At 37.2% G+C, this 12,916-nt stretch overlaps 1 protein-coding gene across 2 annotated transcripts in view; it reads right to left on the bottom strand.

The window, feature by feature from the left end:
* macrod2 (mono-ADP ribosylhydrolase 2) overlaps positions 1 to 12,916 on the bottom strand; it is a 790,103-nt gene that overhangs the window by 29,070 nt on the left and 748,117 nt on the right. For both annotated transcript variants that reach the window (XM_051651963.1, XM_051651964.1), the window contains exons 12-15: positions 6,909 to 6,947; positions 6,205 to 6,249; positions 3,956 to 4,021; positions 1,074 to 1,178 (exon numbers count right to left, since the gene is read on the bottom strand). In XM_051651963.1, coding sequence (XP_051507923.1) covers positions 1,074 to 1,178; positions 3,956 to 4,021; positions 6,205 to 6,249; positions 6,909 to 6,947 — 255 coding nt within the window. The remainder of the gene's footprint in view (positions 1 to 1,073; positions 1,179 to 3,955; positions 4,022 to 6,204; positions 6,250 to 6,908; positions 6,948 to 12,916) is intronic.

The raw sequence follows: 12,916 nt of genomic DNA, 5'->3' as shown, positions 1-12,916 counted from the left end.
GGATGGACCCAGGAGGGGCTCACAATTTGTACACACGCGCACACACACAGAGAGAGAGAGAGAGAGAGAGAGAGAGAGATGGGCTGTTACATCTCTGATGCCAACACTATAGTCTTCCATGCTCTCAATTCCTTTATGAGAAGCCAGGAATGAGGAATGAGGGGAGAACTACTGAATGTCATTATGAAAGTCATTCCACTAGATAACAAAATATCAAACAAAGTGGCATTTATACTGTTAAAAATTTTGACAAAAACGTATTTTGATACTTGAAAAACTAAGTAGAACATGTCTATAGTTTATGTTTTAAACTGTGTTTACTCTGCTAGGACACATGTGTGAACTTGAGGGGAACTAAAAAAAACCTTCGGACTAGTTGGTTTTAATTGCAAAAAAAATAAAAAAATAAAAAAATTAAAAAAAAAATGCTGAGAAAAGCAAAGTTAGTTGTGACAAAAGCTCTTGCATCATTTGTTTGCAGATGCCATTTTGTATAGTAATTTGTTATCTAATGCAATTACTAGACTTTCATACTTTTCTAATTGTGGCTTAAGTGTTGAAATACTTATTTGGGCCACTGTAACTCACTAATAATCATAATTCTACATAAAATGAACATGAATCACGTTCAGTCCATTAGACATTCACTGATAGACTTTTGTCATTATATAGTGCATTCGTTTCGTTTACCAACTCTTTCCCCTGATCCGTGTCACTATGGTTATTAACTAGCATATTAAGAGGGTGCACATGCCAGAATTTATCACATAAATCTTTCTCCATCTAATTAGACTTTCAGAGAATTTAGAGCAAATGCACTTTAATTATCCATACATCCTTATCAAGAGAGGAATAACAAGATCCCCAATGTCAAACATTAGGCATAGTGATAGAAGTGTGATAGATTCAATGCTGGAGCTGGTATTAAACATGGTGTAATGTCATGCTAATGACTGTCTATAGATATTTAGATTTTGTCAACTTTTAGCCCTTTTTTTTTTTTTTTTTTTTTAACAGGAATTGGGAATGGCCAATTCTCACATGGTAAGGACAGCATGTGACTGATATCTTACCTGTAACTTCTGGGTCTCCCCCATTGTTTTCTTTCTTGTCTTCCTCCCTTTCTTTCTCCTTATTCCCCTCTTCAAGGTTTTCCTTTGCTGCTGGACTCTCCTCCACTGAAACACACACACACACACACACACATGTTGGTGCAGCTATCATTATGAGGACTCTCCATAGACATAATGATTTTTATACTGTACTAACTATAGATTCTATCCCCTAACCCTAACCCTACCCCTAAACCTAACCCTCACAAAAAACTTTCTGCATTTTTACATTTTCAATAAAACATAGTTTAGTTTGTTTAAGCGATTTGAATTATGGGGACACAAGAAATGTCCTCATAAACCACATTTATAGCATAATACCCTTGTAATTACCAGTTTGTAACCTAAAAAAAAGTCCTCGTAAACCACTTAAACCTGCCCAAACACACACAAACACAAATATTAGCTATTCATATATTACTTAAATAATAATGTTTTCTGACTTGTATCAAAGTTTTTGCAGGATTTCTGTTATTAGTATTCAATCAATGGACAAAAAGCCTCCTGATTCAATTTTTTTTTAAATCTGGTTGTCATCTTTAAAGTCAACATGAAATAAAAATCTACCCTATCTGCTTTCCCAATACACATTCCTGGTCTTATTGTGAAAGATTGGGATATTAAAAGTTAATAACTTACTCTGTCTCTGAAACAACTTTCCTTTTTTGGCTATTGTCACCAAGGCCTCCTACTTTTTGACCCCTCCCTTCCAACTACCTGCCATTTGGAGACCACTTTTCACAATCTAATTAATGTTAAGTCTTTCCTAAATTTTTTACTTGATTAGTATTCTCTTTTACTCAGAAATATATCACGTTATGGAAGTTGTTTGTGTTGCAATTTCATGTTGACTTCAAAATGAAAAACAAGTAAACGGTGACACTGAATGCAAATAAACACTCCTTCATGTCTCTTCACACTCTGTATAATGCAATGAGTTGTTGTATCTTCCCCTGTGCTGAAGAAGGGTGATTCATCGATTAGAGACAGCTGGTGGGGTAGGGGTGAGGGGTTGGTGGACACAGGAGCATCTAGGAAACAAAGATCCCTGTCTGTACAACCTACTGGATGCACCAGGTGTTTTTCTATGTGTGTGTTGGAGTGTTGTGAGATGGATTTGTGTGAATGGCACTGATCATGGTTTAAGTGCCTGATTTGCCATGGTTTTTTTTTCAGTCAGGTGCACTCTATGTATGAACACTAGCGTGTGAGCATTTTCTTTGATTGAGTATGTGTGCGAGTCCGTTCATGAATGAGGATTAAGCCTTCCATTAGAGGAAAATATCTTATGGGTGGGTGCTACAGTGAATTAACCCAGCTTGGTCACAAATGGATGGTTTGTAAACATGGTTACTTGTTCTTTGAGACGCCCCCTCAATATTTGCACTTAAAATTAGCTAAACATGCTGGGGTTGGTGTTGTTCAGGGGTAATTGTTTTCTTGGTGATGTGTTTCTGGGGTCATGGTGTTTTGTGATGGTGTTGTTCTGGAGTGGTTGTATTCTATGGTAATGATGTTTTGAAGTGGTGGTGTTCTGGTTTGGAGGCATTCTGGAATGGTGGTGCCATTTCAGGAAAGTGTTTTGGGGTGGTGGTGTTCTGGGCAGGTGGCATTCGAGAATGACAGTGTTTTGGGGTGTTGTTGTTCTAGAGCAATAGCATTCTGGGGTAGTGGTGTCCTCAGGTGGTGTTTTCCTGAGGGTGGTGTTGTTCTGATGTGTTCATGTTCTGAGATGGTGGTGTTCAGGGCCTGTGTTTTTTTGAGAAGGTGGCGTTCAGGGTTAGTGTTTCTGAGATGATGGCTTTCAGGGGCTGGGGTTGATTTTAAAAGGGTGCCTTCAGGGTTGGTGTTGTTTTGAGAGTGTTTATTTAAAATTTCTATGCAGAGTTATGTACACACACCTGGTTAATGAGTAGTTTCAATGTTTATTCTTACAGCTCTTTCTCTGTTTATGGCATGACTGACCCTGTTTTTTTAAATGGCATTAATGCCTTTGGAGTGCACTTTGAAGGGAGAACAATCATTATAGTCATGCAGTAAGGTAGTTTCAAAGGTAATATCCCAAAGAAATTACTTAAAAAGGTTCTGAATAACTGTTATTTTTCAGCCCCACACATTTATACCCTCCAAAGCTCTCATAGTGGAAGGTAATTTCTTCGAAAAGAAGAGGGCACAGATATGATCACTTTTGAATGGAACCGCCCTGAGTTGCCAGTTCCCGGCCAAACGCCAGAAGGGGTGCGTGTGGAAACTCAGACTACATATATGGTTCCAGCCAGTGATCTGGGCAGTACCATCATTGCCATGGCCAAGGGGACTCCAGAAGTAATTTTTAATTAGTTTGATTATATGATTATATTCTTGATAATGTATGACAAAAAATGTATTTTATATGCATATTTACTGTATGTATCCTTAATGCGATTATTTTTGACTAGTTTGTTTAATGGCAATCAGTGTATCTTTTGTGTCCCCCCTTTTCATGTTTATTGATGTTGGACATTAATGTGTAAATTCCCCGTTGTTGTGTATGTCAAGCAGTCATGTCTTTGAGTGTTAAAGGGAAAACTCATCACCCCTGGACCTGTTGTTGACTGTAGTTTTAAGACCTCTGTTCATATTTAGGAGGCAGTAGCAGCATATTTTTAATTTGCCACTTTGGTTTATCACTTGGTTAGGTTGCATTAGTAGCACATTTTTGTACCCCTGTGTGGGAAAGGAGATTTCATATTTTACATCCAACATGTCAAGACTGTTTAATCACTTACAGTTTGATTTTGTCTGAATAAGAACCAATGCTAGATCAAGAGTTGGGAGCAAATAGCCTGCAGATGTAGCGTTACCTTTAGGATCTCCTTTCTCAGACTTTTCTTTCACCTGCTCGAGAGTTTCGTCATCTGGACTGTCATCTTTAGAAAACAAACAAACATAAAAACCATTAAAAATGTCTGATGAAACACAGTTTATGGATCCCCATGTACCATTGGATGACACACACACACCAATGCAGGCAGAGACAACAATATGGGTGTCATTCATTCCGAGGGTGAATTGTTTATTTTCAAGGTTATTTTGCTTTTCTATTGAAATGATGTATGAATCTGATCCCTCCTGCTCTCTATAAAATAGCTCTTGCATGGATGGAAAATGTATTCACACATTTTATCAGCAGAGTTTAGATGCTGTCTGCCCACCACTATATGGTCATATTAATGCACACACAAAGCATACACACATACACAGAGAAACAAACATGAATGAGTAAAAACAAACACACAAACACGAGAAAACAACGCAGATGTGTCTTTACGCTCCGGTACAGACTTAGAAGAAAGTGATGCATGGGTTGCAGGTGCTCAGTGCTCTGGTAAATTCAGATTTAGCCTCTGTCTTTGTGCAATCTCCAGCTCTGGTTCACTTGGCCCTAAAAACCTCTCTGTTTTGCTTCTCTCCAGGGATCATAACTGAAAGAATCTCTGGCTTTTGGGTTAGATCCAAGAAGAACATTTGCTATGCCTCCACGGCCTGGCGAGACAAAACTATTAATAATGATCAAAGCTACAGCCGTCAATGCTGGAAGTGGAGAAATAAATCAAAATTTGGTGAAAAAACAAAAATGGGTGCATGAGTGTGCAAACTGCAAACACTATCCCTGTGTCAGAGTATGCCTACTTCCCTACTATAGTCTATGCCAAAAGCAGTATGTTAAATGAGTAGGATATAAGAATCCTCAGTATTAATAAAACAGTAGGAGAACAATACCTGGAAGACCCCTACCACATCTGCTGAGATTCTAATTTGAGGAACCAATGGACACTTTACTATTCGATAATGCAAAAAAAAAATATTTTCTAATTTAAGTGCAATATACAGTATATGCCAAATAAGTTGTTCCTTGTGCTTAAATTGCAATTGTAGCATTGTAAATGTAAATAACTTTCATGGTTGTTGTTGTTGTTACAACTACTACATTCTGGTCACAAGACAATGCACATATTCCTGGAATTTATTCACACTACTACACTGCATACCTAAATAATATACTTAAACAACAGCTGAGTTAATCAAGTTCTTCATCAAATGCAGCACATACTCTGATAATATGTAAGTTTGAGTCTAGAGTTCTGCAACAGTAAAATTAAAATAAAATTTGTTCAAAATAAAATCCTATTTAATTTTCAACAGCAACCCATTTATTATGTTGAATGGGCTATATTAGAATAGAAAAATAAATGTACACAATTAGTACTGATACGTATGGCGTATACACAAAACCATAAACTAATTTCAATTGTAGGCCAGACAGAAGAAACATCACAAGTGCATTCGGGCACTTACAGTGTAGTCACCTCAAACAATATTAATGGGAACAATCTAGTTTTGTGGCACTGAACTGTAGACACTTTGTAGTCAAAGTGATGCTGGGTGCTAACTCTTTGTTTGCTAAGAAAAGACAGACTGTGGCTGGTTCTGTCCTCTGGGTTTGAACATAGAGGTTCTAGCATGCTCAATGAATCCCCAGAGGGAGCAGGGCCAGCGCCTCGGAGCGCATGTGTTTGAGTATAAGCGATATGATGAATCATTTCAGCGTGTGCAGTGGTGTGTGTCTGTCGATGCACATGTTCTGATATCTGTCTGTGTGTACAATTGAGTAGATTGGATTGAGGTGTCTTATTAAACACACACACGCACACAAGCGTCACGGTAATAACTGTTTCTGACAGCCAATCTCCCTGTCCGTAATGAGACAAGTTCAAGGACAACAGAGCCAATCCAGATCCCAGTATGACACGTGAAGCATAAAGACTTCAGCATCTTCGCATTGTGCTAATGGTGAGACGTGGAAAGACCCATAATTTTCTATGGAAAGAACCATAGTTTCCACACAATTATATTATAGAGAGATGTTTGTTTACATTTTGTACTGATCATGGCAGCAGTAATTCATCAAATGAAACTCAAATGATGGTGAAGTGCATTATAACCAGGCATATATCCAGATGCATATATCTAGCTTTGTGGGTGACCACTATCCTCCTGTAGCAATTCACACTACAACTACAACTACGACAAAAAGAGAAGGAATACAAACCTTGCTTCTGGCTTCCCATCTTTACATCATCTGCATAGATTTCATCTGAAATCAAACAGCACACACACACACACACACACACACACACACACATTAAAAACATAATGAAAAGATTAATGTCTTTCTTCTTAAATCCTACAGAAACAACAAGCAACGAAAATCTTTTATGGTCCTTTCATCAGACATCAGTGGCTATTCCAATATAAAAGAAGGGAGGATGATTGTTATCTAATCACTCCTGCTGCCGGCGGACTGAAATGAAAGCACAAATTCATCTGTTGAGATGAACAGGAAAGATTCTTGCTAATGTTTGATTGTCTGTCTTTTTCTTATTGGCCAGCTGAAGATGAGACACACCAGAGTCTGGAGTTAATATTATATTTGAGATTACAGAGAAGCATGGTTTATTTAATTCCATCTTCAATAAAGTTAGCAGAGTTTTAACAATATAAATTGAGGATGTTTTTGGTTCAGTTTGTCCTGAGTAAAAGAAACCAATTAGCAAGTTGTTCCCATGATGTGGGGACAAGTTAACACGAGCTAAACACTGAGAAAATGGGACAGGAACATTTTAATGTTTTTAATTTCTTCAGAAGAGAACTAAATTTGATAAACTATAAACTTAACTACAAGGAAACATCTCTGTCTCTGAGTAGGTTAATGCCAGGAAAAAGAAAAGCATTGAATGGCCATGATAGGCCTACCTGTCTGGCTCATCATCTCCTCATCTTCCTTCTTATCACCTGAAAAAATAAAACCAGAGTGCCATAAACACCAATTTATTTAGCATACACATCCATGCTAGTGGTACAAAAACTAAACAAAACAAAACAAAAAACAGGGCACAAAAAAAAAAGTTAACATATGCTTCTATCATAACTCCAGCACAACAATAGTGACTAGAGAATAGTAAAAATGTATTTCAGCACATTGGCCTTCCCCTCAAGATTGAGTTTATAAAGTAGACTACACGTTTGTCTAGATGACCACTCTACGGCTGTGGTCATGTTTTGCATCAAATACTGTGCGTAGAATAATTCTGGCATACTGGCGATTTCAGTGCTACACTAATTGAGCGCTTTCTCAATATATTTCTAAACAATACCGAGAACAGTCCCAAAGGACAGCTGAACACATCTCAACAAACACCACACCGAACTCCCATGAGTTTGCAGCAATACACCCCATGGGCTTACATGAGTTGGGCTGAATTTATGCATTTATTCCATTTTGGTTCTTTTTGTCCATCTCATTCAGTTTAGTCCCATTAACTCTAAACATCTCTCCCTTCCTCTCTCCTCTTCTCTCTTCATTGATATCATAAAACTCTTCCAGACAACTCTTCTCTCTATTTATTGCTCTCTCTCTCTTCAAATGAGATGGTATTTGGAATAAATTGGAAAATGAAGAGCCTGATACAAATAATCCGCTGTGCTTGACAATGGTCATTACGCCACTGACATAATTGCCTTTTGTAACAAGCAGGTGAGAGAAGCCGTTTTCCAATTTCTGTGCAACAGTTTTTTCTCAATACATGCTCTTGAAATAATAGAAAAGGGACAATGTGCCAAACGATATGGCAGACCTTCATAAAATGCTCTATAGTTTGTCGTTAGCTTTGCCTCTAGTGGTGCTGTCAATCAAATGCTACTTCACATCCAACTCACTGGACCTATTAGACTTAACCATCACTAATGATAACCTATGACAGTAGATTAAGATATAGCGATTTTTTTATTCATTTTGAGGTCAAGGGTAATTTCTCCCTAGACTAGAGCTCAATAGTTTGCCCTTGGATGCATTGTTATGTGGAGGAAAGCTGTTCTCTTTGGACTATGGGATAATACCACTTTGAGGAGACACAAGCTGTGTCCAAAACCTTAAATATGTTGCCTTCTTAGGTAGTATGCAGAGGTAGAGAGGCATTAAGACACATCTGAATTTATGATAACCCACAATCTTGTTTGGCAGTTAGTCAAAACAATAAAAACTGCATCTAAAGGAGGGTTTTTTTTATTTAATTTAATATTTTAAGTTTATAATAAACTCATGACTCTACTTCTATTGACAAATAAGCATTAGTAATTATATTTTCACTTTCACAATCATCCAAAAAAAAAAAAAAGACTACACTTGTTAGCAAATGCAACAATCATAACACAATGAAGGTGATTTCAAAATAATTTTCTGAATGTTAGCAATGACGTTATGGTGCGTTGGAAGTTTGTAACTAGTTTCCTTCATACAAAAAAGCTGCCTGTTAAAGCAATGACTGACATGGCAGCAAGGCAGCAGCCCTCTGTTTCAGACAAAACAATCCTCTTCTGAAAGGCTGAAGCTTACATTTGTTTTTGATGGTATTCTTGTGAGGAACTTGGAGGTAAATTGGATTCTAAAACACTGAGATGATAAATCCTCTCTGTTTTAAAGTGAGGTCATAAGGTCACCATGTACATAAGAGATGTTGTTTATTACACAAAGCTGAATTATTCTGAGAGAATAGAGCTGAGATTTGCTTTACTGCGGCATATCACTAGAGTCATGAGTCATATGTACTTTCACTATGCTCAGTTTCGCAAGAGAGGGACACCCAGCAGTGTATATAAAAAAAGGATCCCGTCATCCATTGGTCATCAAACAGATAGTCCAACCCTAAACTCACACCATTGGTTAAGCCAATGTTGTGGTGTCGGGCTAGTCGCTATACCCAAACAAATAGATCCATGTTTTGAAAGTGCCACATGTGGCGCAATGTTTACACTTTTCTGTGACATCAACCTGCAAATGGCTTACTTAGTTGTCAATGCATATTAAGCTGAGATAGAAGAAAGTATTTTAACATCCAAAAACTTACACACTTCACCATTAAAGAATTTCAATGCAGAAGGATTAAAAGTTTCAAGGGCAAGTTATTTTCTCAATTCTGAAATTCAGCTGGTGGTGTTTTTTTTTTTTCATCTTTGCCTGCTGGGGAGATATTGCACTGAAACAACCCAAAAAAAGAGTAATTATGTCCACTGCAAATGACTTCCTGTCTGCTATGCCTCCTGTCAACAAAAACTAAAGACAGCAAAGACATATCGCAACAAACTTATATAAAAAAAAAAAAAAAATATATATAATATATATATATATATATATATATATATATATATATATATATATATATATATATAAATAAAAATAAAAAAACATTTATAAACTTTGGAGGGAGAGTGGAAGGGTATTTAAATATACAGTAAATTTGAGTCAGTGAAAACAAAACAAGTATTTGATTTGTCATGTTTTCATTATTTGACTATTTTATGAAGCCAATTTGCTGAATAATTTTGCTGAATGCATGACAATGCAGTGAACAGTAAGTCCTTCTACCAGCAGATGGCAGTAGTGTAACAGAGTTCACATGAAAACCACAAGCGCGCGCGCACACACACACACACACACACACACACACAAAGCAGGAGTACTATCTGATAAGTACTCTTATAAATTTCTCCAGCTGATAATATTTCAAATGCCACACATTTAGGGTCACACTATGGATCTATAAATATACCATGAAAAATGTATGAGACATGAGAGAGAAAAGTGAGTGAGTGTCATGATCAACAGTTGCTGTTCAGCAGTCCAGAATCTACTAGTATGCTAGCCAATACTTTTAAGAGCTACACATAGCTCATGTTGTGCAGAACCTTTTGATTCAGTGTCTTTCTCTCTCTGCCAGGGTCGCATCTTAACTGCCATGTTTCCAGCTGTGCAAAACTGTGCACTTGAGCCACTATCAATTGTACAATTGTAAAGCCGGCCACCCTTTGCATAAATGCTTCACTGAAGATTCCTATTCCTTTCCATCTACTTGTTCTGTCTTTTCTTCTGTTTATTCTCTCTCTCACTCTCTCTCTCTCTCTATATTTCACACACACACACACACACACACACACACACACCTACCTTTCAGTCACACACATTTGGTTCATCTAATTTTTTATTTTATTTTTATTTTAGTGTGCTTCATAGATGTGTCAAAAATTAACATTTGAATTGCAAAAGCATTTGCAACTTAGCTGTGTGCAATGAGAAACTGTGTTCTTTAATTAAGCAGGGCATGTTTATGTACCAGGGTTGTTTTGTTTGTTTGTTTGTTTGATTAGCAGAATCAGAATAATAGAATTGTTTATTTTTGTTATCTGTCCTGGAATTTTTTTTCCATGACTTAATTTTTGCTACTTTTTGAATGCCTTTTATGTATAGACTTAACCCTTGTGCACTTGTTCATCATTAAATCACATTCCAATTGTTCCCAGTTAAAAGTGACCGGAAAAAATAAACATGTAATTCTTTAAATTGTTATGAAAGAAATGTAACAACTTTAACTTCAATCATGTAAAAAGCACTAAAGTTGTGCATTTTGGGTGGATTTTGGGGTATTTAGACCCTATTATTTTTTTATTTACTAAATTATTTACCTGTATGACCTTCAACTTGACCTTGAAAATTGACTTCAGTATGAATATTTTCTCAAATTCTGAACCAATAATCATCAATTATATACCGTTTGCAAGCTTAAAGTCTCAAGAATCAAACTGTGCTGTCCATTTTTTTAAAATAAAACCCAGATGAAATTCCAAGTATAAACACTAGATTTACACTAGAGCTGCAGAGAGCTACTTATTCATCACTGGTTGAAGAAACGATTTCTAGAAGACCAAAGAGTTCTTTTGTCAAAGTTTAAAATTTGATTTGTTTGAGATAAAAAAAAAAAAACAATTGTCAGTTTTTGCAATATTACCACATTATTATTACAGTCAACCCTGAACATGGTGTTACAAAGAGAGGACATACAGTGCATTCAGAAAGTATTCAGACCCCTTCATTTTTTTCACATTTGTTTATGGTGCAGCCTAATGCTAAAATGCTTTAAATTATTATTTTTTTCACATCAATATACACTCCATAATGACAAAGCAAAAACGTGATTTTTCATAACTTTGCAAATTTATTAAAAAGAAAAAAACTGAAATATCACATTGACATAAGTATTCAGAGCCTTTGCTATGACGCATGAAATTTAGCTCAGGTGCATCCCATTTCTCTGGATCATCTTTTAGATGTTTCTACACTTTGACTGAAGTCCACCTGTGGCAAATTCCATTGACTGGACATGATTCGGAAAGGCACACATCTGTCTATATACAGTAAGGTCTCATAGCTGAAAATGCATATCAGAGCAAAAACCAAGCCATGAGGTCAAAGGAACTGCCTGCAGAGCTCAGAGACAGGATTGTGTCGAGGCACAGATCTGGGGAAGGCTACAAAAAAATGTAGGCTGCATTGAAGGTTACCAAGAGCACAGTGGCCTCCATAACTCTTAAACAGAAGAAGTTTGGAACAACCAGGGCTGGCTGCCAGGCCAAACTGAGCAATCGGGGGAGAAGGGCCTTGGTAAGAGAGGTGACCAAGAACCTGATGGTCACTCTTGTTGAGCTCCAGAGATCATGTGTGGAGATGGGAGAAACTTGCAGAAGGACAACCATCACTGCAACACTCCAACGATCTGGGCTTTATGGGCTATCAGTGCAAGACACAATAAAGCCCGCTTGGAATTTGCAAAAAAGCACCTAAAGGACTCTCAGACTGTGAGAAACAATATTCTCTGGTCTGATGAAGCAAAGATTGAACTGTTTGGCCTCAATTCCAAGCATCATGTCTGAAAGAAACCAGGCACCGCTCATCACCTGCGCAATACCATCCTTGCGGTGAAGCATGATGGTGGTAGCATCATGCTGTGGGGGTATTTTTCAGCAGCAGGGACTGGGGGACTGGTCAGGGTTGAAGGAAAGTTGAACGCAGCAAAATACAGAGATATCCTTAATGAAAACCTGGTCCCGAGCGCTCAGGAGCTCAGACTGGGCTGAAGGTTCACATTTCAACAGGACAATGACCCTAAGCACACAGCCAAGACAACACAAGAGTGGCTTAGGGACAACTCTGTGAATGTTCTTGAGTAGCCCAGCCAGAGCCCAGGCTTGAACATCTCTGGAGAGACCTGAAAATGGCTGTTAACTGATGGTCCCCATCCAACCTGACAGAGCATAAGAGGATCTGCAGAGAAGAATGGCAGAAAATCCACAAATCCAGGTGTGCAAAGCTTGTCGCATCATACCCAAAAAGACTTGAGGCTGTAATCGCTGCCAAAGGTGCTTCAACTAAGTACTGAGTTAAGGGTCTGAATACTTATGTCAATGTGATATTTCAGTTTTTTCTTTTTAATAAATTTGCAAAGTTATGAAAAATCTGGTTTTTGCTTTGTCATTATGGGGTATAGAGTGTAGATTGATATGGAAATGTGTATTTTTTTTTTTTTTTTTTTTTTAAAGCATTTTAGCACATGGCTGCAACATAATCTGAATATATGGGGTCTGAATAAATGCTAAATGCACTGTATATAGAGAAAGCATCACTTGTGTATTTCAAACATCAAAATTCTATAACTCAAATAATTGAATATAAATGTAAAGAAAATGAACATGAATGTGCAGTGATAATTCAAACAGAAGAATAAACATTTTCAATGGCAAACTTAGCATTTATTTAGCAAAATTCTATCTGTGTATTTCTATGTGTGCATGTGTGTGTGTGTGTGTGTGCAGATTGCATACAAATTGCTTCCAAAAATTACCTGAAATGAGTAGAATAACAAGTAATAACCTAA

Source organism: Myxocyprinus asiaticus, chromosome 23 (assembly GCF_019703515.2).
Source record: "Myxocyprinus asiaticus isolate MX2 ecotype Aquarium Trade chromosome 23, UBuf_Myxa_2, whole genome shotgun sequence".
In the NCBI taxonomy this organism is placed as follows: Eukaryota; Metazoa; Chordata; class Actinopteri; order Cypriniformes; family Catostomidae; genus Myxocyprinus; species Myxocyprinus asiaticus.
This window is presented reverse-complemented; position numbering and strand designations above follow the sequence as displayed.